The sequence below is a fragment of the Lagenorhynchus albirostris genome, chromosome X (assembly GCF_949774975.1).
Source record: "Lagenorhynchus albirostris chromosome X, mLagAlb1.1, whole genome shotgun sequence".
Lineage (NCBI taxonomy): Eukaryota > Metazoa > Chordata > Mammalia > Artiodactyla > Delphinidae > Lagenorhynchus > Lagenorhynchus albirostris.
In genome coordinates, this window is record NC_083116.1 from 99390069 (window position 1) to 99416076 (window position 26008).

The 26008-nt window shown below is 39.6% G+C and overlaps 1 protein-coding gene across 5 annotated transcripts in view; it reads right to left on the bottom strand.

Annotated features, from left to right (window-relative positions):
• PRRG1 (proline rich and Gla domain 1) overlaps positions 1-26008 on the bottom strand; it is a 135261-nt gene that overhangs the window by 49531 nt on the left and 59722 nt on the right. For all 5 annotated transcript variants that reach the window (XM_060137801.1, XM_060137803.1, XM_060137805.1 and 2 more), the window contains one exon: positions 16624-16674. In XM_060137801.1, coding sequence (XP_059993784.1) covers positions 16624-16633 — 10 coding nt within the window. In that variant the 5' untranslated portion in view covers positions 16634-16674. The remainder of the gene's footprint in view (positions 1-16623; positions 16675-26008) is intronic.

Consider the following 26008-nt stretch of genomic DNA (forward strand, 5'->3'; position numbering starts at 1 on the left):
TCTGAGGAAGGTGTTTATGGAATGCTGGGATTAACAAATTTAAAAAAGATCTTTTACTGCATGACTTTTCAGGACCCTTAATATGCACTTAATATATATTTTAAATCTCCAGAAAACGAACATGACACAGGCATGTGTCATATTTATTTGACTGTGGAGCCCTTTTTCAAGGAACATTTCACTGAATTAACAACTTCCTAGCCATTGGTTTTATTTATGCCATGACAAACAATTCTCTTCCATATAATAGGCCAACTAATTCATGAAGACAGTAACTGATTTCTCTCGAGGCTTCTCTTTTCTAGGATAAACATGTCTAGTTCCTTCATCTGTTGGTCATATAAAATAGATAGGAGTCTCCGTACCGTCTTTACCTCATGAAATATTGTATTCTACACTCAGTGTGGTCTGACAAGTAAAAAACTGATCAGGGCTATTGGCTTCCTTGTTTCTAAACACAACAGATATGTCAATAAAGTCTAACGCATCTTTGGCTTTTGGGACAGTTTTCTTGAAAATAAACCAATCAGTAATAATGTATTTTAAGCTTTTAAGAGGAAAAAAGAAACCTAAATTCTCCTAAGAGAAAATGTTATATACACTATCTCCATAAAGGGGTGAAGGAAAGCAGCTAACTCTTGAAACCAAAAAGCAGGCTAATTCAGAAGGTTAAGCAACTATAAGGTAATATAGCAAGACACAGCCCTTCTTATTCCAGCCGAATCAAATTACCAAGAGCATTCCACAAACACCTTCTGTGTATTTTCTTGTACTGGGAGGCAACATGATATAATACAGAGAACTCTAGATGGAATAAGCTGGCAAGTAGATTTTATCTCACCTGCCAAATGTGCTCAATTAGAAGATACCACCTAGAGTAAGAGTCTGACCAGTAGGAAAGATATTGTTACAGATTAGTTCCATTTGCCATATATTAGGGAATAGGAAGTTGTGGCAGAGTATTTGCTGTTCCTCATCAAGGTAATTTGGAAATCTCATGGGTGATACCAGAATTGGGACTCTTTCTATGTGGAAACAAAATAAAGAGAAAGGTGGCAGCTTGGACCTATAGGTTAAGATCAGACTATTTCTTCCTAAAACACTGGGCAGTTTCCACAATGCTAGGGCTTGTGTTTGGACTTAATGTTTGAAACTAGAGTTGATTACTTCCCTCTACCTCCTTCTCATCAAAATGTGTGAGTTGGGCTTCCCTGGTGGCGCAGTGGTTGAGAGTCCGCCTGCCGATGCAGGGGACGCGGGTTCGTGCCCCGGTCCGGGAAGATCCCACATGTCGCGGAGCGGCTGGGCCCGTGAGCCATGGCCGCTGAGCCTGCGCGTCCGGAGCCTGTGCTCCGCAACGGGAGAGGCCACAACAGTGAGAGGCCCATGTACCGCCAAAAAAAAAAAAAAAAAAAAAAAGGTGTGAGTTACCCCACAGCTGTCCAGAATCATGTGTATGCCTTCATCAGAGATTACATGATGTGGCAAGTATACAGACTGTAAATTTACTTTGAGAACACAACACTAAGGTATTAATCAAACATGTTCTTTTCTCATTAAAGGACATAAAGAAAAACCTAAGCTGTTTCTTTAGATTCAGTTAGGAAACACCCTTACTAAAGAAAATATTTAAACTCTAAGTCTGGTAAACACATAAACGACCACAAAATAAGTATATTAATTCAAAAAACGTAACTACTTTTTCATAATTTCAAAATAAATAGCTCTCACCCATGCTTTCTCCTCAAAAGAAAAAAGATAAATGAAATAAGATAGCTTCTCAAGTAACTCTCTAAATTACTGCCTTAAACCGAAATATGTAGTCATGTTACATATTTTTAATGCATTGCAGCATACTAAAACTGACATTTTAATGCCAAAAATCTTTATCTAGGCAAAATCATGTCCGTACATTTGCTGAAAAACAGCAGATGGTAAGGCCTGAAAATTAACAGCCCACATGGAAAATCTCTACTCCACTTATCTAATCAGTTCTCTAATCTTGGGTCTGGATTCATTGAAACAGTCATTATTTAAAGTTGCAAATGTTTACATTTTTCTTTTAAGTGAACAAAATTCCTTCTTTAGGACATATTTACTGAACACAGACTATGTACAATGAGATCATGACAAGTCACAAAGATGAGTAGGAGACTGCCTTTGACCTCAAGGTTCTTCAGTGCAAGAGATAATGAAGATAAAAGAGATACAAAAACAGCTCTAACACAAGATGAACAAGGTAGATGCTCTTTGAGGTCAGCAGGCAGGCGTACTTCTACTGGGTAAGTGTGTTTCGGGATGGGAGAGGAACCTGGAGAAGGGCAAGTAAAAAGTATATTTGGGCTGGCCTTTTAAAAATTGGCAGGATTGGGGCATGCAAAGATGGTGAGGAAAGACATCCTAGGAAGACAAAATAGTGAGTGAGGGCCTGAAATCGAATAAACCTATGGCCATAAATGAGGAATATGAGCTGGTCAGTAGGGCCAGAGTACACGATTCAAAAGAGGGAGAGAGGGAGATGAAACCGGAAAGGGGCCTGATAGCCATGTCATGGAGGCATTTAATGTTAGGCTAAGATATTTAAACTATTTGACAGCATTCAAGAGTTTAAACCGATACTTCATGGAGAATAACCTAGAAAAATGTATAAGTACAACAGATTTGGGGGTAGGATGAAGAGAAAATGGACGGATAAAGGCAGGAAAAAGGCTACTTACAACAGACCAGGTTAAGAAATAATGAGATCATGCATTAGCATGGTGGCAATAGGAAGGGAAAGAAAGGGACAGATGTGAAATATGGGTGATCTCTTTGGCCACTACACCCATCATGTACCTTATTCCTCAGTCAAACCAAATCTTACCATCCTTCATATAGGTTCTTTTTATGCCTCCATAATTCTGTACCTAATATTTCCTCTACCTAGCAAACTCCTATTCCATTCAGATGTAAAATCCTCTAAAAACTTTCCCCAGATTGTACTCCCCACTTCGTTAGACAGAGCTGCTATAGACTCTCAGTATTTAGGTATACTTCAATTATAGCAATTAACTATATTGTAATTTTATTATAATTTTTGGTATGCCTATCTGGTTCCCCCTCAAGACTTGAGGGCAGGGCCCATGTATTATTAATATTTTGATCCAACATCTGTCTTTCATAATACCTAGTAAAGACCTTGGTACAGTACATGATTCAATAAGCGTGGAATAAAGGAAAAGGCAGAATGGGAGAAACTTGATATCTGAATGACTAGAAGCTGGGAAGCCATGGACCATGCCTCTAATTATGAGGCAGCATCGCAAACTTAATATATTATGAAATCAATACATTTACTGCAAAGTTTCTAGTGAGACAGCATTTGAATATCCTTTTGCAAGAGAAACTACCTTTTGAAATTTGTACAGTACTTCTGTTTGGGCTCCGCTTGGAGCACGTCTTTTTTTGTTCTGAAAGAACCATTGATTTGCTGTAATACTTATGTAGAGGGAGAGTAGCTGGACAACTACTGTTGTGGGAAGAGGGCATAGCCAGATGCTTTTTGGCTTGGCAAGGAACTAGCACCTTGGCTCTCCAGGGTGCTGCAGTGAATTCATGAAGAATGTGCAGGATATTTTACAGTTTTGGAGAAATGCATTGATACTTAACATCTGTTGGATACCACACAAACTATGAGCTTAAGGTAATTCACAGTTTCATTATTAGATAGTTCTACATTCCTTTCCTTTGTGAAACTGGATTTTCAGCTCTGATTTTTTTTAAAAAAAGTGCTGTGTTTGACAAGAAGTGAGGTTTGAGAAGTGCGGTGCCTAACAGGTACACACATCCAATTAGTAACTGCATGGCTATTTTAAGATAGAAATATCGAAACAAAGCAAGTCACATGAGTTTTTTTGGTTTCCTAGTGCATTTATAAAAGTTACGTTTACACTATACTATAGACTATTAAGTATGCAATAGCATTATACCTTTAAAAAGCAATGTGCATACCTTAGTTAGAAAATACTTTATTGCTAAAAATGCTATTACCTGACAACACAGGGTTGCCACAAACCTTCAATTTGTAAAAAAACACAATATTTGCAAAGTGCAATAAAAGGAGGTATGACGCAGGCTTCCCTGGTGACGCAGTGGTTCAAAGTCTGCCTGCCGATGCAGGGGACGCGGGTTCGTGCCCCGGTCCGGGAAGATCCCACATGCCACAGAGCGGCTGGGCCCGTGAGCCATGGCCGCTGAGCCTGTGCATCTGGAGCCTGTGCTCTGCGACGGGACAGGCCACAACAGTGAGAGGCCCGCGTACCGCAAAAAAAAAAAAAAAAAAAAAGGAGGTATGTCTATTATTTTTTCAAATGGTTACCAAGCTGTCAGGATATAAATACCTATTAAGTTGTTTGGACCTAATTACTTAATAAATGGAACTATTAGGCATTTCTTTTGGCCTACGGCTGCTGTGAAAAAGTCTCTGCAATAACTAAGGGCACCTTAAACTCAGAAAGTTTGGGAACCTCTGACCTAGGGGTTCTAGAGGCTGATGGAGTCCTGCCACTGCTCTCCCAAATACGTCTGACACACCATGCTTGAATGGGCTAGGAAGTTCCTTCTCTGAGGAAGGAAACTGAAATCCCTTTTGAAAGTTTACAGTTACTGAAACCTGTCACATGGGTTACTGTGGCCCTGATAAGAGCTAGCAGGAAAAGAATACAGTACAGTTCCCCCCCATCCAGTCAAACCCTTCAATTGTAGGTTATCCTAAGGTCTCCCTCAATTAGCCACTCTGGTTCTGTGAGCTTGCCTGGGAAAGAGGCCAGGGAGATGAAAATGAAACAACAGGGTCACTAGGTAGCCGGAACACCGGGCAATCGGGCCTCCTGTGTTATGGAGCAAGCACAGGTGAGTGAAATGCTGGGTAGAAAGGTGCCCTACTCTTTTCCTGGCACTGCTGGTAATTACTACCAGCCAAGCAAAGGCAACCTATGCCACAGTTCACAAAGTGACTCCTCTACTGTCCTTGGAATTGTCCTGGGTACCAGAAAGCCTGGTTTGAGTGCCCTGGTTTTAATGTAAGACTATACGCCGGCGACAATAGCAAGAACATGAAGATTAAGAGAGAATGGGAACTTCCTACAAATGCACCTAGCATTCCATTATCTTTCTTCAGTGCAGGAGGCAGGGCATACTCCTCTGTTTGTGGGAGAGGGTGAGCTTCATGTCCTACTACTCCGCCATCTTGATTGCTCCTCCCAGGGCGTACTCCTCTAGACCTAAGGTGCAACCCTAGAGTTCTTCAATTTCCCATGGGAATAGGGTTGGTCAGGGAAGGAAGACAGACATTCTCATATTTCCAGGGGCTGTGGCTATTTAATCTGAGTAACAAATGTGATCTCATTGGTATTCCAAGCTTGTTAAATGGTACACATCAGTTATGCATTTAGACAGTAAGAAAAAGTTGTTAAAGCAAACAGCTATGTGAGGAAAGCAAAAACCCTACACTTCCCTTCCTCATCCATAAAATTGGAATAACAGCACCGACGTCATAGTTATAAATGAGGTAATGGACATAAAGTGCTTTGCTCAGAGCTTGGCAAAAAATGGAGCTCAATAAACAAGAGTGTGATTTGCTGTCACCATGACAGCTGTCATGGTGGCAGTTACTCCATTAAAGGAAAAACAAGAGATTTACCAAGATGATAAAAAAAATACACTTAGAAAATAAAGAATAAATGATAAAGGATAGGGTTAGCTTTCAGTCAGTCTGTATGTTTAACTCCAGGGATGCCTAGAAGTTTCGTCCCCTTGGTCAAGATTGGGATGAAATGTACTAGCTTTATAAAGTGCTGTTTAAAGCCCTTGGGGGCACTCTGTACTAGCTTGTCTACACTGTTTATTGAAAATGTATAGATTGATGGTTTGCACTGATGGTATGCAGCCTAATTTCATCTGTATGACCATTGGGTATCAAAGATTCTCAGTAAACATGTGCCTTGGCTTCCCTGAGTCCAAGGTTATCTTGCATGTATCTCGACTGTTCACAATTAGAAGAAAAAGCATGCCCTGTGTGACTAAAAATGGCCTTAGGAGCCATCTTTCTCCTGCTGCACCATACCTTTAGACATTATTAAAGCCTTATGAGAGTCTCATAGGGCCTTTCAATTAGCTAATGTTGAGTAGTGCCTACTTTGATCAGTCATAAATATTTTGAGGATATCATGAGATTTAAAAATTTCAGAAGTTCTTCAGAATGTAAATTAAGGACTATCTCTGGTCCTTATTTAGAAGGACTTGATTTTGTAAGAAACTCATAAGCAAGTATCCTTTACCATACCTTATATGTTTACTTTTATTAACTTCAACTTTGATTAAATGTATGCTGATAGTCTATCATCATGAGAATTTTAATAATAGATCACAAAGAAGCTCTTAAGAAGGACAGATTAAGAAATGAGAATCATACACATGACAGATATATATGTTCAGTGAATCATGAATGAGTAGCTATAACAAAATATACTAAATAAATTATTTTCCATTGATACTTGGGTTATTTGATAGTTCAGGTAGCTATTCAATATTTGACATAATCACTGTGGATATTAAGGACAGTAAGACATTATTTATGTAGAAGTCACTCAAATAAATCCAGTCTCATAAACTTAGAAACAAAAGATGACCAAGGTCATGCATTATAACTTATGTTTTACCTACAGGGGAGCCTCAGCTCCCTTAGACTAATCAAGGATCAATTTACTCAACCCTCATCCACGAGCCTGGCTATAAGACTTGAAAGCCTCATTGCACATTAAAGCTGAGAAGTAGAAGGGACTAGGGGTGGGCTGAACTAGATCAACACACTGACAGCAACAAGAAGTGAAAGCTGATGAATCTGAAGACAAGAGGAAAGACAGACAGAAGGCCCTTTGAGGGTTATTGAGTAGGTCCTAACCCTGCTCACACTAACAGCTCCCAAAGCTGTAGGCATCAATGATTATGTTTATGATGGTGAACCTGACTCACCAAGAAAGGACCACATGATGTTCACGATATTGTTTAAGAAGGCAGTAAGGTATATGATCTATTTTAGAACTATTTCCATAAAAATAGTTTTTAAAAAGTTTTTTTTAACAATTAAAAAAGGTGAGCATGAGCAGTCTGCAAAATGTATTTATTCAAGTGGAAACTTCATTCCTAGACAGTGCTGTGTAAATGTTGGTGTGCCACAGACTGAAACTATAATGAGTCCACATGCTAACCAGGAAGCTGTTTCTTTTCTGAATAAATCTCTGATATCTTGTTTAGTTGTGAATTTCTCATAAAAGACTGCATAAGATGCTAAGCTATCCACTTATTTGAGCCTTCTGTTAGTCATATGAAAACTGCCTTTTGAGGCTATCTTGTTGAAGTCTGAGAAAGCCAATATCCGTTCACCACTTTCACTAACCCTTTATTGAAACAAATGAAACTGCAGGCAAAGAGAAGAGGATGGTAGGGTGAAAAGGTCCCGAATTTGTAGTCAGGTATGCGGATTCCTGTCCAGCTCTGGCACTAACCTGGCTGCATGATTCTGCATTTGTTGCTTAATTTATCTGGGCCTGTCTCCTAATTTGTGAACCTAAGGTGTTGTATGTATATGATTTCTTAGGTCCTTTGAGTTGTAACTGTGAAGTTCTATACTTGGAAAGATTTTTGTTAAGTGGGAGTAGTGTATCACATCCAAATTCTTTGGGGATATGAACACACTATTTTTCAGCCAAGCAACCACCATCCCACAAACCAGCCAAAAAAAACAAACAAACAAGAAGCAAAAATCAACAAGAAGCGCACTAAATCCTGTGCTCAGATTTATATACTATAAAAGAAAATCTTATGAAGTGTCATACTCATAATTCTTTGTTTTCTTGCTTCTAAGCCATTTTGATACCATCATTTACTCAGTTGTGCGTGCATACGATGCCTTCAAGGTTTTTTTCCTGCTGAAATGGGTATTAAATAGGCATTTCTTATCAGACTGATGGATATAACTTTCCCTAGAAAAACAAAGTCTCACTAGAATTCTAAAGTGACATTTCACCTCCTAAAAACCAATATTATGCAAAATAAAAAGATCCTATTTGGATTATCTTCCTATTAGTTAGGGAGGTGGAAAAATCAGATTATTTCCCAATTGTATTTCACCACTGTAACCTATTTGTGGAAATTAAAGGTTAATTTTTTCATAGCAGGTAGGTTTATAATTCAGAATTTGTTGTACAGTGGTGCTCATGTGCCCAAACAGGTTGTCACAAACTTACAGCTTAGTTAGAATGGCATGTAGTATATGTATTCACAGGAATTAGGAAGCTGAAACCCACTCAAGGACTGAGATATTTGAAAAATAATGTGAAGTTACAGGACTGAGCTAGTTAGAGTGGGGAGTCTCAGGGTTTGAGAGAAGAAGTAATTAATATCTTTAATATCCTGAACCTGCTTCTTAAGGACAATGTAGTGGTTATGATCACGAACTAAAACTTTAAAAAAAGATATCTTTGTGCTACCGGAGGTATGCAATGAAACGCCAGATGATAACAGGCAGGTTTCCTGGAATAACTGTGGAGAAAATGCCAGAAATGGATTTCTATGAGAGAGAAGACAAAACAGGTAATGTACGTCTATAAAGCCAATATTTTTTTAAAACAAAACAAATATGGTTCCCCCCTGCCGACTGGGTCTTGCTAACTCAATATGGTTTTCTTAAAAGCTAAATTTTACATCAAATATTCAGATGTCTCTTGTCTAACAATTTTACGCTTTGTAAGGAATAATGAGATACAGAGAAAAGATCTAATAGATTCTCCCATAAAGGAAGGTAAAAGGCCAAATTTTCTTTGAAGGAGTTTTACAATTCATAACGCCTTATCAAAAAGAATTCTTAATGAAATAAGGATGACAGCAATCAAGTTAATAGCAATTGCAATAACTGGTTTAAATGTATGGTATGGTACTCTAACACATGATATTTATAGACTAGGGGCTGTGCCTTACCCACAGGAAACAAACATGGAATTAGAAAATGGTCTAATTTGCACAAAATTAAGCACACGATCAGGTGGAATCATGAAAACACGGGAATTCCAAAGATAGGTATTTCTCTTATCACTAGTGCCTCAACTGTTATCAACAAGAATATCATTAGTCTTAGAGTTTATAGTTGTCACGACCATAAAACTTTGTTTTTAGCTTATGGATCTGATTTACACTGATTACAGTTCTGTCCCATATGGAAGAAAATAGAAACAACTATAACAATCACCATTTAAATGGGGGGAAAGGCATGTAGAGAGACTCAGCAAATGTGAAATATAGTTTTAAATACATAGCTCTATGTTATAATCAATGCTTCACAATCTGTCAACATAGACAGTATGGGATTATCTATGTGATAGTTAGCTGTAATCTAGATGTAAGGAGTGAATAGATGTTAGGAGTGAATAGTTGTCCTAATAGAACACATACTACATTTAATCAAAAAGCCACATTTCAGAGGTGGTTGTTCAGACAGCATTCAAAGATAGTATTCAGCTATCTTTCTCTTCGGTGCACAAACAGCAGAGCATGGTGGATTTCAGAAATGGCGTCTCATTGACAAATTAGTGCCTTTGTTAATTAGCACATGGATTTCAGAAATGACTTTTCGCTGGTGAAATCAATGTTATTTATATGTGAATTTGCTCTAGAAATGATAGAATTCAAACTTTCGCTTGCTCTGTCTGAAGGGGAGGTACTACATACCAGGAGCTCTCTTTTCCTCCCCTTCTCTCATAGTGGCTCCTCAGGGACCCCTTTAGAAAACCTGGCGCTTCACTGAGCAACACTGGAAACCACTGATCCATCTCAATCCCTTCATTTTACACTGAAATCCAGAGGTTAAGTGACTTATCCAAGGACACAGCTGCTTGATTATAGGACCAGGACTGTACCTTGGTTTCTAGAACCATAATGAAAGAAAATTTCACATACTGCGGTATGGGAAAGTCATTCTGGCTTATATATGATTTAACTCGAAGTTTATGCTAACTAAAACAGCCTGTTTGTGGCCTATCAAACATGCATTGTACAGCTGCCTTAATCCTTAAAGAAAAGGGTGCACTGGCCAGAAGTAAAAAATGTCCATGTTAAAAATAAAGGTGAAATGCCTCCCTTCCTGGGTCGCCAATGCTGGTATGCTTTCAGTGATAGGACTCCCTTCCCAGGTGCCAAGGCCATACTGAGTCCCTGTGTATATGCTGATTTGTTGTGGCTGTTGTTTTGAAATCTTGAAGGAATGGATCCCTGACTTCTTTGATGTTCTTTGTTCTGACAAGATATAAAACTGTGCTGAAAACCATGCTTCTTCAGACTAGTTCCTCAGAGTTACCTGAGCTGCTGTCTACTGGGCTACAGTTCTTAGTTTGGCTCAAATAAAACTTCTTTCTATTCCTATCATAGATCAGTTTATTGATTATTTCTGTTGACAACCATATGCATTTGTCCCTCGGTAGCCATGGGGGATTCATTCCAGAACCCCCTATGGATACCAAATTCTGCAGATGCTCAAGTCCCTTATGTGAAATGGCATAGTATTTGCATATAACCTATGCACATCCTCTCATATACTATAAATCATCTCTACATTACTTATAATAACTAATACAATGTGATACATAAATAGTTGGAAACATAATGTAAATTCTATGTAAATAGTTGCAGGCATGCAGCAAATTCAAGTTTCACTTTTTTGAACTTTCTGAAATTTTTACTTTTTTCCAATATTTTTGATCCATGGTTGGTTGAATCCATGTATGTGGAACCTGTGGATACCTGCAGACACAGAGGGCCAACTCTAGTGCTCTCCTTTAGACCGGAATTACTTCTATGAAAATCATAATATGTTAATTATGGCTTATCTCTAAAGATTTCCTTCCCTTTATTCTAAATCAGTGGTTTTCAATCTTGGGAGATATCGCACCCCAGGGAACATTTGGCAGTGTCTGGATACATTTTTGATTCTCACAACTTGGGGGGTAGGTGCCACTGGCATGTAGTGGGGAGATGCCCCACAACAAAGACTGACCTGGCCCCAAATGTCAATAGTCACTCCTACATGTATGCCCCAAAGAACTGAGAACAGATACTCAAACAAAAACTTGTACATCGAGGTTCACGGTAGCACTATTTAGAATAGCCAAAGGGTGGAAACAACACAAACGTCCACCAACTGATGAATGACTAATCACATTGTAGTATATTCACACAATGGGATATTATTCAGCCATAAAAAGGAATAAGGTACTAATACAACATGGATAAACCTAAAAACCATTATGCTACGTGAAAAAAGCCAGACACAACAAAAGGGCACATATTGTATTATTCCATTTAAATGAAATATCCAGGATAGGTAAATCCATAGAGCTAGAAATCAGATCACAGGTTGCCAGGGCCTGGGAAGGGAGAAACAGAGACTGTTTAATGGGTAGAGGGTCTCCCTTGGAGGTGATGGAAATGTTTTGGTACAAGATAGTTGTACAACACTGTGACTGTACAAATGCCACTAAACTGCACACTTTAAAATGGTCAATTCTATGTTATGTGAATTGTTTTGCCTACATTATGTGTTTTGCCTCAATTTTTTTAAAAAAATGTCAATAGTGCTAAGGTTGAGAAACCATTCTAAACTTACGTACCAAAGTTATTTTCTTCTTGAATAGGTAAAAGGCAAAGAGGATTCCATCAAAGACAAAAAGCATCAAGCACTATAATGAGTTTAAAAAAAAAAAAAAAGCAGCCTGACCCTTAAATAGTAAGCTCATTTTTTTTCTGATGGAAAAAACTTGCCAGGAAAAAATAATGGCTGTTGTCAACCCCAAGCAGATTTGTTTTACTGTTATAAAATTATGAAGCTAGACAAGGGTTTACGATAAATTGGTGACATCATCTGAACTGCAGAGGCATGAATATGCTACCATAATAGAAAGACTCTCAGATTTAATATAGGCCAGAAAATGAAATAACTGTCTTTAAATGTGTGCCTTCACTTGAACTGTAAACTGGGAGCTGTCAAATAAAATTCGGCACTACATTACGAGACAGTCACTTTACAAGGCTTGTCAGTTTGAACACTCACTCATTCCCTGTTTGAAAACATGGAGCTGTATGCTCAGAATGAAAGTTTAGGATTGGCCTCAACTGAACAGTAGTTCACCAGTGACTCAAAGAGCTTAGAAATTTACTGTGGTAGCTATAAACCATCTTTCCTTCCATTAAGTCTTAATAAGTGGAGGGGACATGTTTGGGTTCTTTGAACTAAAGGAGCCAAGTACATCCAGTGACCCAAAGGAATGATGCTGCTATGTTTTAATAATAATAAAAAGAGTGTAACTGGTAGCACTGTCTCTGTTTCTCTACAGCACAACAATATATTCATGTATACTAGGACATCAAGGGCATGTTACCATTAAGCATGGAAAATGAAGATGGAAACTGACTTTGCAGATTAAGAATTTATAGACCTAGGGTTACCTACTAGGCTAGGTAAAAGCTATCTCCAAAGATTAAATACTGAAAGAGGAGAAACAGAAAAAATGCTAAGGTATCTTTTATATTTTTATGTTAATTATTCTTCACAAATAAGACCTGTCTGCCTGCTATCATTCAGCTATTCCAGATATTGTTTTCTACACAACAAAGCAAAATTAATCAGTTTGAAGATTCATGGCTAAATATTTTTCCTATTTTGTAAAAGACGAGTAGGAACATCTTGTGGTTTGCTATTATTGAGGAAACATGATGAATTTCTTCCAGAAGCTTTGTTATTAAGGTAAAGACAGTGAAATTAGCCATCATAACTGCATATTAGAGTAATAAATACCATAAATTGCTGCTATAGCACTTAAAATATGCAGAAAGTGTGTTCTGACAGAAAAAAATCAGATGGAAAATAGGTGTGATTCAAAGTCAAATTCTACTCAAAGATTGTAACAAAAACAACAACCCCCAAATTTTTTAGCAAGACATCTCCCAAGAAATTGCTTTGTGGAATACTGAGACTTTTGTCATTTTATCATGAATGTACCAGTTATTCGGGGCGGGGAGGGTAGGGGTAGGGGCGGGGATGAGAAGGTAGGATAAAGTTTTACTTTCCATCTGAAGACGATTATTGATATATACTCTCTAGTATTATGTACATGATATTTGGTAAGCCTATATATACATATTTGCAAAATCATTACATTCTCTTCTTTGTGAAAATGCTAATTCTCTACTAAAATCTTACACATAGTTTTATTTATACATGCTATTGTTTTTTTGTAACAGCATCTCCCCTTGTCGTCTACATGCTGTTCTGGTATTCCATGCTGTATTTTATTCTTTGTGTTATGAAGAACCACAAATATAAAAACCTATCAATCAAGAAGGTTGACTTTCACCACAGAAGTGGTATCTTAGGCCCCTTACTTTGGGCACCTCCCACTGTGGGCTGTGTACAGCAAGCTTCTGAGTTGAATTATCCTGTTATCTAGCTTGGTGACTGCCAATTACTGCTGCTGCCTTTGAATTACTGCAGCCACGGACCACCGCTGCTCAGAGGATTTTTTTTTTTTTTTTTTTTTGCAGTACGCGGGCCTCTCACTGTTGTGGCCTCTCCCGTTGCAGAGCGCAGGCTCAGCGGCCATGGCTCACGGGCCCAGCCGCCCCACGGCATGTGGGATCTTCCTGGACTGGGGAACGAGCCCGTGTCCCCTGCATCGGCAGGCAGACTCTCAACCACTGCGTCACCAGGGAAGCCCTGCTCAGAGGATTTTGATATTTGAGGCACTCTACTAACTGACACATGTGTTGTAGCTGTTACCATAAATGTTGATGAACACTGAGCCATTTCTCTTTTCCTATCTGCCCACTCCCCCCATGCTGTGAGAAACATATGAATATCATCGTAGTTCTAAGAAAATATTTTCTTCCATACCTTTCACAGCATCAGATAGCTCCTAAGTTTTTAATCAACTTTATACACTGCTGATGACTAGGGTGTTCAGAATACAATTTGTTGGAAGAAAATAAAAACTGGATATGACATAAGGAAACCCACGTTTGTCTTCTGACTCTTCATTTATAAACTGTGGACTTTAGATAAGACTTTCTCTCATGACCCTCAGTTTTATAATATATAAAATGAAGGTAATAATACCTATTTACATTATAGGGTTCTCTTACAACTCAAATAAGATAATGAAGGAGAAATATGTACGAGTTATGAAATGCTCTACAGATACTTGTTAATATCAAAATAATTATATATTCATAAAAGTCCTAAATACTAAATTCTAGCTAAATACTAAATCCCTATATAGCAAATGGGATTTCAATGCCACATACCAAGGACACAATTTGTAAGAATTTGTTTATGAATTTTTTCATATCACATAAATAAAAGAATGATTCCTCTAACATATTTATAAATAATTTCTTCATCCAGTATCAAAGAATACTAAAAGAAATTCACCTCAATTTCATTTTAATTTTTCATCTACACTGTATGGTTTCCCAGCTGTGTTCTTTGTTTTCATGGCTCCTTAATTAATGAGGCTAGTGCCATGTCTTTGTGATATTTTCCTCTGCTGTCCCTTTGTATGACACATTGAGCTATGTTTGTGAGAATCTTTGCCAAATCTACTAAAAACTCCATTGTACACTGCCAGAAAAGGAAAAAAAGAGCCCACAGAAGCACCTTTTTTTTCACTAAGCATCCTTTTTTTCATCAATTAACAAGTATAATCAGACAAACTAAGTAAAGCTTAGAGTGTAAAGGACAGATTCTTTGAGATTCAGGATTTTAAGGATGTTTTTAAAGTGCTTAACACAGTCAAAATGCTGCTATTACACACTTCCATGTGTTTGTAAAAGTAGTATTTCTTTTGAAGCACTTCCCTTATCTCATCTCCAGGTTGGAAACATGCCCATCTTTGCAGATTACAGTACCATGCCCTGTCCTTTAGCAAGAACTCTATTAATTACCTGACCATTTAAACAAATACTTGGTGGGGCGCCTTTTAAAGCAAGCACCGAATGATCTCCCTGCTAATAACCTGATGACCATTGTGAAAAGGAAGAATGAAAACAAGAAGTAATATGTTGCCCTGTCTCAGTGCAGCTTTCTTCACCATATGGCCATGATGAAATCCAATCATCACAACATTCTCCAAATTCACTTGAAGCTTGGAGAAAGTGAGGATCAAACCATGATGAGTCACTCTGGAAGGTTCTGTTGACAGCTGACTTGGAGTTAGGATGTGGTATGGATTAGTCCCAGAACTTTGACCAGTTTTTTTTATTTAGTCATTTTTTAAAAATTTCTAAACTTTCAGAGATTGGTATCTTTTGTGAAGGTTGGGAAAGAACCAGAGTACCCAGGAAAGCACTGGAGAAAACACACAAAAGCTGGCTCATCAAGGTTCAGGAAGATATTTTCTATCTATAATCCTTAGGGCTGCCTACCAGGGCCCATACTGACATGGGGCGAGAAAGATGCCTAGAGCATAAACATAAGGAAGCACTCTCTGTCACTTGCACAACCCTGGTCCCAGCCCTGCTGCCTACAGAGGCATCTGATCAAATAACTTCATTTTAACTACTGAAAGACATAACCAATGAAGATATACAGTAAGGACAGCAACGAGCACATCACTGCACTCTTCCATTATACTTCAGAGTTCTCAACATGCTTTCATATATATTATCACATTATGACAACCACAATCTCCTGAGGCTAATAGTGCAGAATGTTTTTAATCCCACCTCAGAGATGAACAAACAAGTTTAGGGGAACAGTAGGATTTGATCAAGACAGTAGAGGTAGAACTTGAATTCAGGTCTTTGACCTATGTCCAGTACTCTTCTCATTATACTTCCCCAATACCAAGTCTTCCTCTGAGGTCCTTTATAGCATCAGATTTTTATGGTCTACATTGATTAGAATTATTTATGAAATCACTGCAGTGGCTGGTTATTAACAACTTAAGAAAGAAATGACCTTAAATTTGTCTATTGTTCACTGCCCATATAACAGCCTTATGAGAAAGGAAAAATAAAAAGAATTCATCTAATGCTTCTTAATGCCAGGCTTAAACATTTTAGGGGCAACCAAAGCCATTTATAAGTCAACCTCACAGATGAATTTTTTACTATTATCACTGGTTGCACAGTACAATCATATTTTTGTTTATGTTATTATCAGCAAGGCTCAGAAACCATTAGCAGCATATGGGTTACTTTGCTAAGAGTTGTAAAGAAGCTGGGATTAGGGCAGGTTTATATAATATCAAGTTTGAGCCTTCTCTCCCTGTACTGGAAGATGTCCAGAAAAGAGCAGGGGAAACAAAAGACCCTTTCCAGTGAGCAACATGTGATCTGTTGGTCTTTTTCTGCACAGCCCTGCTTCAAACGAAACCTTTCTAACACTAACCAGAAATATGATTTAGGTGTCCACAAAAAAAACCAAAAAAGAACAAAAAAAAAACAACAAAATACAAGCTTTGAGTTGCAAATCTAATTTCCTGGATATAGTGGATTAATGTGGAGAGAATCTAAGTTATTTAAAAGTAAAGAGAAACTTACTTCTCCCCATGTTTTCCTGTGGTCTCTGGTAGGTCCTTTGATGATGATTCCCTGTAAAAAACACAGCACACACACACACAGTCAGATTCAAGTTCCATTAAAACTTATGTTGTCAACATGAGCATTTCATTCCAGTGCATTCCAATCTTACCCCCTTACCTAAATAAAACGGATATCTAACCTCAGAGGACAGAGACACAGTATTCTGGAAGCACGGGCTCTACATCAGCTTACTATGACCTTGTTTATCTGGCATTAGTTTCTGCCCTTGCCAAATAAAAGTCATCAAATTGGTCACATGGTTTATCTCTTAGGAAGGCAGTGATATCAGTAAAAAATGGTGGACAAAAATGCCAAAAGGCCCAATTTTAATAACAAGGCTAGCATGTTATTAGTTTGCCTATCCCTGGTTTCTCTTCAATGTCACTCTGTGACAAATCCAATACCATTTATAGTGTAACATTTTCCTGAATGGTGTCAAACAGCAGTACCTCTAATCAAATTATCCCTGCAGCAAAGCAGCCCACAGAGTTACTACCAATAAACAGTATGAATCAATAACTATGAGCTACTGACAACAGAAACTCTGGAGGAAAAAAATACATATTGCAAATGCAGGTGTGCATGGAGGAGCAGCAATTTATACTATAATGCTTTATTTTCTCACAGGGTTTAATCACAGAACTACCACACATCTATTGTTCACCTGCCACATTCCCAGTATGGAGCTAAGCACCAGAGAGGCAAAATTATAAGACATAATTTATCAATACGTTAAGGAATATATAATCTACTTGAAGTCAAGCATGAAGAGGAGAGTGATGTCATCAAGATGGTCACATAGATCATTCCCAACTTCAGTCTCCCTCACAAGAAGACCACCTAGCAACTATGCACAGAAAAGACTCCATTGTGAAGATGTTAGAACCTGAGGGTAAGGCTGAAGCACCCTGCTGGACAACAGAGACTGAGAAGGAGCATATTAGAAGGGTGAGAGAACTGGATATACCCTGACCACATCACCCTCCTCCCTGTGGGGAGAAGTGGGAATATGGATTCCATAATGGGAAAAGAGAGCCCGAGGTGGACAACCAGCATATGGGACACTTCCAGGAGGCCCACTCAGGTCTTGCCTCATGGAGATCATCAGAGGAATCTGCTAGGCTTGACTACTGGGGATCAGAGAGAGATGGAGAAGGGGGGCGGAGCTTACAGCAAACACTGCTCAGGCTCTGGAAAACGGCATTCCTGCTCATATCAGTGCCTGAGCAAAGATCCCAGCCAGCAACTCTGGCCATCTGCAGAGCTGAGCCAGTGGCCCCTTCTGGCTAGGGAGCTCAGTTGGTAGTTCTACCTGATTTGGACCCACAATCAATGGGCCAGACTGGAAATGGAGCCTGTTCTACCATCCAGCCCATGAAGGCAAGCAAATACTCAGCCTTACCCAAGTGCTGAGCATAGCCTCCAGTCTCTCCTTCCAGGAAGCCTGGCCAGGGAACTAGAGCAGCCACAAGCCCATCGTATAGCCCCACTTGGTCAGGCAGCCAAACCAGCAGCCCTGCCCAACTGGTGAGAATAGCCACTGGCCCTGCAAAGCCAGAGAGCTGGAACAGTGACCCTGGGTGACAAGGGAACCCAGCCTATGGGACTGCTAGAGAGGGAGAGCCCACCCTACAATCCCACTCAGCCATGGATCCCAGCCTTACAACCCTGATAAGCAGAGAAGCCCAGTCTACGGCCCTGCCCAATTGCTGAACACAGTCTGCGGCCTTGCCCAGGCAGGAAGCCCAGCCAGTAATCCTGCCCAACCAAGAAGCATAGCCTGTGATCCCACCCAACAAGGAAGCTCAGCCTAGCGGCAGAGCACAGTCTACTGATCAGGAACACCAGAATGCAGCCCTGCTCAACTTCAGGGCACAGTCTGCGGCCCCACCTAATCGCAGAGCACAGCCTAAGGCCACGTCGAACCAATACGTCCTGCCTGGGGCGCTACTTAAACATAAAATCCAGCCAGCGGTACCACTTGGTCGTGGAGCACAGTCTGAGACTCCACACAACAAGGGGTGATTGCTAAACCCAACCCACAGCCCTGCTCAATCATGGAATCCAACCAGTGGCACCACCCTAGCAGTGAACACAGCCTGGGACTTTACCCAACTGGAGGTGATTGCAGAAGCCCCATCTGACTGCTGAACAAAACCAGTAGCCCCACCCAAACAGGGAGATGGTTACCCAGTGGTCCTGCTTGAACATGGAGCCCAGCCAATAGGCCTACCCAACTGTGGAGCCCAGCCAGTGGCATCCCCCCAACCTCAGAGCACAAGCAATGGCCTCATCTAACTAGAGACCCCAACAGCAAGCCCTGCTGACTGTGAAGGCTACCAGCTGACCTGTCCAGTAGCCTCAAGCAATCATGACTGGTGAAGGTCTTTCCCTACAGAAGTGAACGTGTAAAGTCTGGAGGAAACTGTTTAAACAATGCAAGGAATCAAGGATCACGAAGAAAATAGGTAAACATAACATGACACCACCCAAAGAAACTAATAAAGCTCCAATAACTGACCCTAATGTAACAGAGGTCTATAAGCTGTCTGAGAGAGAATTCAGAATAATCCTCTTAAAGAACTTCAGTGAACTACAAGAACACATAGACATCTAAAGAAAATTACGAAAACACTACACAAACAAAACAAAAAGTTCAAGAAAGAAGGAAACTATCAAAAAAAAAAAGAAATCTTAGAGCTGAAGAATACAATGGCTGAAGAATTCAATAGAACAAAATGGCAATACCTATCAAAAATTACTTTAAACATAAATGGATTAAATTCTCCAATCAAAAGACAGAATGGCTGAAAGGATAAAAAACAAGATCCCAATGGCATGCTGTCTACAAGAGATTCAACTTTAGTTTAAAGGACACATATAGGATGAAGTGATAGATATTCCAAGCAAGTGGTAACTGAAAGAAAGCAGGGATAGCTATACAAATATCAGACAAAGTAGACTTTAAGCTAAATATAGTCATGAGAGACAAAGAAGGTCATTATATAATGAAAACGGGGTCAATTAATCAAGAAGATATGACAATTATAAATGTTTTAGCACCCAACACTGGAGCACCTAAATATATAAAGCAAATACTAACATAAATAAAATGAGAAATAGCAATATAATAACACCAGTTTACTTTAATATCCCACTCTCAGCAACGGACAGATCATCCAGACAGAGAATCAATCAGGAAACAGTGGATTTAAATAACACTATAAACTAAATGGATAAAACAGACACATATAGAACATTCCATCCAACAGCAACAGAATACACATTCTTCTCAAGTACAGAGAAAATTTTTCTAGGATTGATCATATGGTAGGCCACAAAATAAGTCTCAACAAATTCAAGAAGACAAATTTTATCAAGCATCTTTTACAAACACCATGTTATGAAGGCAGAAATCAATAACTGTTAGAAAGCCAGAAATTTTTCAAATACATGGAAATTAAACAACACACTCCAGACCAACCAATGGACCAAAGAAGAAATCAAAAGGTAAATAAAACAAATTTTGAGACATACAAAAATGGAGAAGAACTTCAAGATGGCGAAAGAGTAAGTAGAGATTACCTTCCTCCTCACAGATACATAAGAAATACATCTACACGTGGAACAACTCCTACAGAACACCTACTGAACACTGGCAGAAGACCTCAGACCTCCCAAAAGGCAAGAAACCCCCCACGTACCTGGGTAGGGCAAAAGAAAAAAACAGAGACAAAAGGTTAGGGACGGGACCTGCACCAGTGGGAGGGAGGTGTGAAAGAGGAAAGGTTTCCACACACTAGGAAGCCCCTTCGCGGGCAGAGAGCAGAGTGGGGTGGTGGGGAGGAGCTTCGGAGCCACGGAGGAGAGCGCAGCAACAGGGGTGCGGACAGCAAAGAGGAGAGGTTCCGGCAAAGAGGAGAGGTTCCCGCACAGAGGATCGGTGCCGACCAGCACTCACCAGCCTGAGAGGCTTGTCTGCTTACCCGCCGGGGTGGGCGGGGGCTGGGAGCTGAGGCTCCAGCTTTGGAGGTCGGGGCCCAGGGAGAGGACTGGGGTTGGCTGCGTGAACACAGCCTGAAGGAGGCTAGTGCACCACAGCTAGCCGGGAGGGAGTCTGGGAAAATGTCTGGAGCTGCAAAGAAGCAAGAGTTTTACTTGCCTATATGTTTCACGGTGCGTGAGGAGAAGGGATTCAGAGCACCGCTTACAGGAGCTCCAGAGACGGGCACAAGCTGCGGCTATCAGCGCAGACTCCAGAGCCGGGCATGAAACGCTAAGGCTGCTGCTGCAGCCACCAAGAAGCCTGTGTGCGAGCACAGGTCACTCTCCACACCTCCCCTCCCGGGAGCCTGTGCAGCCCGCCACTGCCAGGGTCCCGGGATCCAGGGACAACTTCCCCGGGAGAACGCACGGCGTGCCTCAGGCTGGTGCAACATCACGCCAGCTGCTTCCGCCACAGGCTCGCCCCGAAATCCGTACCCCTCCCTCCCCCCGGCCTGAGTGAGCCAGAGCACCCGAATCACCTGCTCCTTTAACCCCTTCCTGTCTGAGTGAAGAACACACGCCCTCAGGCGACCAACACGCAGAGGCGGGGCCAAATCCACAGCTGACCCCCAGGAGCTGTGCGAACAAAGAAGAGAAAGAGAAATCTCTCCCAGCAGCCTCAGGAGCAGCGGATTAAATGTCCACAATCAACTTGATGTACCCTGCATCTGTGGAATATGTGAATAGACAACGAATCATCCCAAATAGAGACGGTGGACTTTGGGAGCAACTATATATATATATATATATATATATATATATATATATATATATATTTTTTTTTTCCTTTTTCTCCTTCTGTGAGTGTGTATGTGTATGCTTTTGTGTGTGATTTTCTCTGTACAGCTTTGCTCTTACCATTTGTCCTAGGGTTCTTTCTGTCCCTTTTTTAAAAAAAATTTTTTTAGTATAGTTCTTAGCACTTGTTATTATTGCTGGATGTGTTTTTTGGTTTGGTTGCTCTCTTCTTTCTTTCTTTCCTTTTTTCTCCCTTTTATTCTGAGCTGTGTGGAAGACAGGCTCTCGGTGCTCTGGCTGGGTGTCAGAGCCGAGTTCAGTACATTGGTCCACCAGAGACCTCCCAGCTCCACGTAATATCAAACGGCGAAAATCTACCAGAGATCTCCATCTCAACACCAACACCCACCTTCACTCATGACCAGCAAGCTCCAGTGCTGGACACCCTATGCCAAACAACTGGCAAGACAGGAACACAACCCCACCCATTACCAGAGAGGATACCTATAATCATAATAAGGTCACAGACACCCCAAAACACCTGTCCACCAGAAAGACAAGATCCAGCCTCATCCACCAGAACACAGGCATTAGTCCCCTCCACCAGGAAGCCTACACAACCTACTAAACCAACCTTACCCACTGGGAGCAGACACCAAAAACAACGGGAACTACGAACCTGCAGCCTGCAAAAAGGAGACCCCAAACACAGTAAGTTAAACAAAATGAGAAAACAGAGAAACACACAGCAGATGAAGAAGCGAGGTAAAACCCCACCAGACCTAACAAATGAAGAGGAAATAGGCAGTCTACCTGAAAAAGAATTCAGAGTAATGATAGTAAATATGATCCAATATCTTGGAAATAGAATGGAGAAAATACAAGAAACGTTTAAGAAGGACCCAGAAGAACTAAAGAGCAAACAAACAATGATGAACAACACAATAAGTGAAATTAAACTTTCTCTTGAAGGAATCAATAGCAGGATAACAGAGGCAGAAGAATGGATAAGTGACCTGGAAGATAAAATAGTGAAAATAATTACTGCACAGCAGAATAAAGAAAAAGAATGAAAAGAATTGAGGACAGTCTCAGAGACCTCTGGAACAACATTAAACACACCAACATTCGAATTATAGGAGTCCCAGGAGAAGAAGAGAAAAAGAGAGGGACTGAGAAAATACGTGAAGACATTGTAGTTGAAAACTTCCCTAATACGGGAAAGGAAATAGTTAATCAAGTCCAGGAAGCACAGAGAGTCCCAAACAGGATAAACCCAAGGAGAAACACGACAAGACACAAATTAATCAAACTATCGAAAATTAAATACAAAGAAAAATTATCAAAACCAGCAAGGGAAAAACAACAAATGACATACAAGGAAAGCCCCATAAGATGAACAGCTTATCTTTCACCAGAAACTCTGCAACCCAGAAGGGAGTGGCAGGACATATGTAAAGCGATCAAAGGGAAAAAACTACAACCAAGATTACTCTACCCAGCAAGGATCTCATTCAGATTTAATGCAGAAATTAAAACCTTTACAGACAAGCAAAAGCTGAGAGAGTTCAGCACCACCAAACCAGCTTTACAACAAATGCTAAAGGAATTTCTCTAGGCAGGATACACAAGAGAAGGAAAAGACCTACAATAACGAACCCAAAACAACTAAGAAAATGGGAATAGGAACATACATATCGAGAATTACCTTAAATGTAAACGGACTAAATGCTCCCACCAAAAGACACAGATTGGCTGAATGGATAGAAAAACAAGACCCATATATATGCTGTCTACAAGAGACCCACTTCAGACCTAGCGACACATACAGACTGAAAGTAAGGGGATGGAAAAAGATATTCCATGCAAACGGAAATCAAAAGAAAGCTGGAGTAGCAATTCTCATATCAGACAAACTAGACTTTAAAATAAAGACTATTACAAGAGACAAAGAAGGACACTACATAATGATCAAGGGATCGATCCAAGAAGAAGACATAACAATTGTAAATATTTATGCACCCAACATAGGAGCACCTCAATACATAAGGCAAATGCTAACAGCCATAAAAGGGAAAATCGACAGTAACACAATCATAGTAGGGGACTTTAAGACCCCACTTTCACCAATGGACAGATCATCCAAAGGAAAACAAATAAGGAAACACAAGCTTTAAATGATACATTAAACAAGATGGACTTGTTATTTATAGGACATTCCATCCAAAAACTACAGAATACACTTTCTTCTCAAGTGCTCGTGGAACATTCTCCAGGATAGATCATATCTTGGGTCACAAATCAAGCCTTGATAAATTAAAGAAAACTGAAATTGTATCAAGTATCTTTTCTGACAACAATGCTATGTGACTAAATATCAAGTACAGGAAAAAATCTGTAAAAAATACAAACACATGGAGGCTAAACAATAGACTACATAATAACCAAAAAATTACTGAAGGAATCAAAGAGGAAATCAAAAAAAATACCTAGAAACAAATGACAATGAAAACACGACAACCCAAAACCTATGGGATGCAGCAAAAGCAGTTCTAAGAGGAAAGTTTAGAGCAATCCAATCCTCCCTCAAGAAACAAGAAACATCTCAAATAAACAACCTAACCTTACACCTAAAGCAATTAGAGAAAGAAGAACAAAAAAACCACAAAGTTAGCAGAAGAAAAGAAATCATAAAGATCAGATCAGAAATAAATGAAAAAGAAATGAAGGAAACGATAGCAAAGATCAATAAAACTAAAAGCTGGTTTTTTGAGAAGATAAAATTGATAAACCATTAGCCAGACTCATCAAGGGAAAAAGGGAGAAAACTCAAATCAAGAGAATCAGAAATGAAAAAGAAGTAACAACTGACATTGCAGAAATACAATGGATCATGAGAGATTACTACACGCAACTGTATGCCAATAAAATGGACAACCTGGAAGAAATGGACAAATTCTTAGAAAAAGGCAACCTTCTGAGATTGAACCAGGAAGAAACAGAAAACACAAACAGACCAATCACAGGCACTGACATTGAAACTGTGATTAAAAACCTTCCAAAAAACAAAAGCCCAGGACCAGATGGCTTCACAGGTGAATTCTATCAAACATTTAGAGAAGGGCTAACTCCTATCCTTCTCAAACTATTCCAAAATATAGCAGAGGAAGGAACACTCCCAAACTCATTCTATGAGGCCACCATCACTCTGATACCTAAACGAGACAAAGGTGTCTCAAAGAAAGAAAACTACAGGCCAATATCACTGATGAACATAGATGCAAAACTCCTCAACAAAATACTAGCAAACAGAATCCAACAGCCCATTAAAAGGATCATACACCATGATCAACTGGGGTTTATTCCAGGAATGCAAGGATTCTTCAATATACGCAAATCAATCAATGTGATACACCATATTAACAAACTGAGGAATAAAAACCATATGATCATCTCAATAGATGCAGAAAAAGCTTTTGACAAAATTCAACACCCATTTATGATAAAAACCCTCCTGAAAGTAGGCATAGAGGGAACTTTCCTCAACATAATAAAGGCCATATATGACAAACCCACAGCCAACATTGTCCTCAATGGTGAAAACCTGAAAGCATTTCCACTAAGATCAGGAACAAGACAAGGTTGCCCACTCTCACCACTCTTATTCAACACAGTTTTGGAAGTTTTAGCCACAGCAATCAGAGAAGAAAAGGAAATAAAAGATATCCGAATTGGAAAAGAAGAAGTAAAACTGTCACTGTTTGCAGATGACATGATACTGTACATAGAGAATCCTAAAGATGCTACCAGAAAACTACTAGAGCTAATCAATGAATTTGGTAAAGTAGCAGGATACAAAATTAAGGCACAGAACTCTCTTGCATTCCTATACACTAATGATGAAAAATCTGAAAGAGGAATTAAGGAAACACTCCCATTTACCACCGCAACAAAAAGGATAAAAGACCAAGGAATAAACCTACCTAAGGAGACAAAACACCTGTATGCAGAAAACTATAAGACACTGATGAAAGAAAATAAAGATGATACAAGCAGATGGAGAGATATACCATGTTCTTGGATTGGAAGAATTAACACTGTGAAAATGAGTACACTACGCAAAGCAAACTACAGATTCAATGCAATCCCTATCAAACTACCAATGGCATTTTTCACAGAACTAAAACAAAAAATTTCACAATTTGTATGGAAACACAAAAGACCCCAAATAGCCAAAGCAATCTTCAGAACGAAAAACGGACCTGGAGGAATCAGGCTCCCGGACTTCAGACTATACTACAAAGCTACAGTAATCTAGACAGTATGGTACTGGCACAAAAACAGAAATATAGATCAATGGAACAGGATAGAAAGCCCAGAGATAAACCCACGCACATATGGTCACCTTATTTTGATAAAGGAGGCAAGAATATACAATGGAGAAAAGACAGCCTCTTCAATAAGTGGTGCTGGGAATACTGGACAGCTACATGTAAAAGAATGAAATTAGAACACTCCCTAACACCACACACAAAAATAAACTCAAAATGGATTAAAG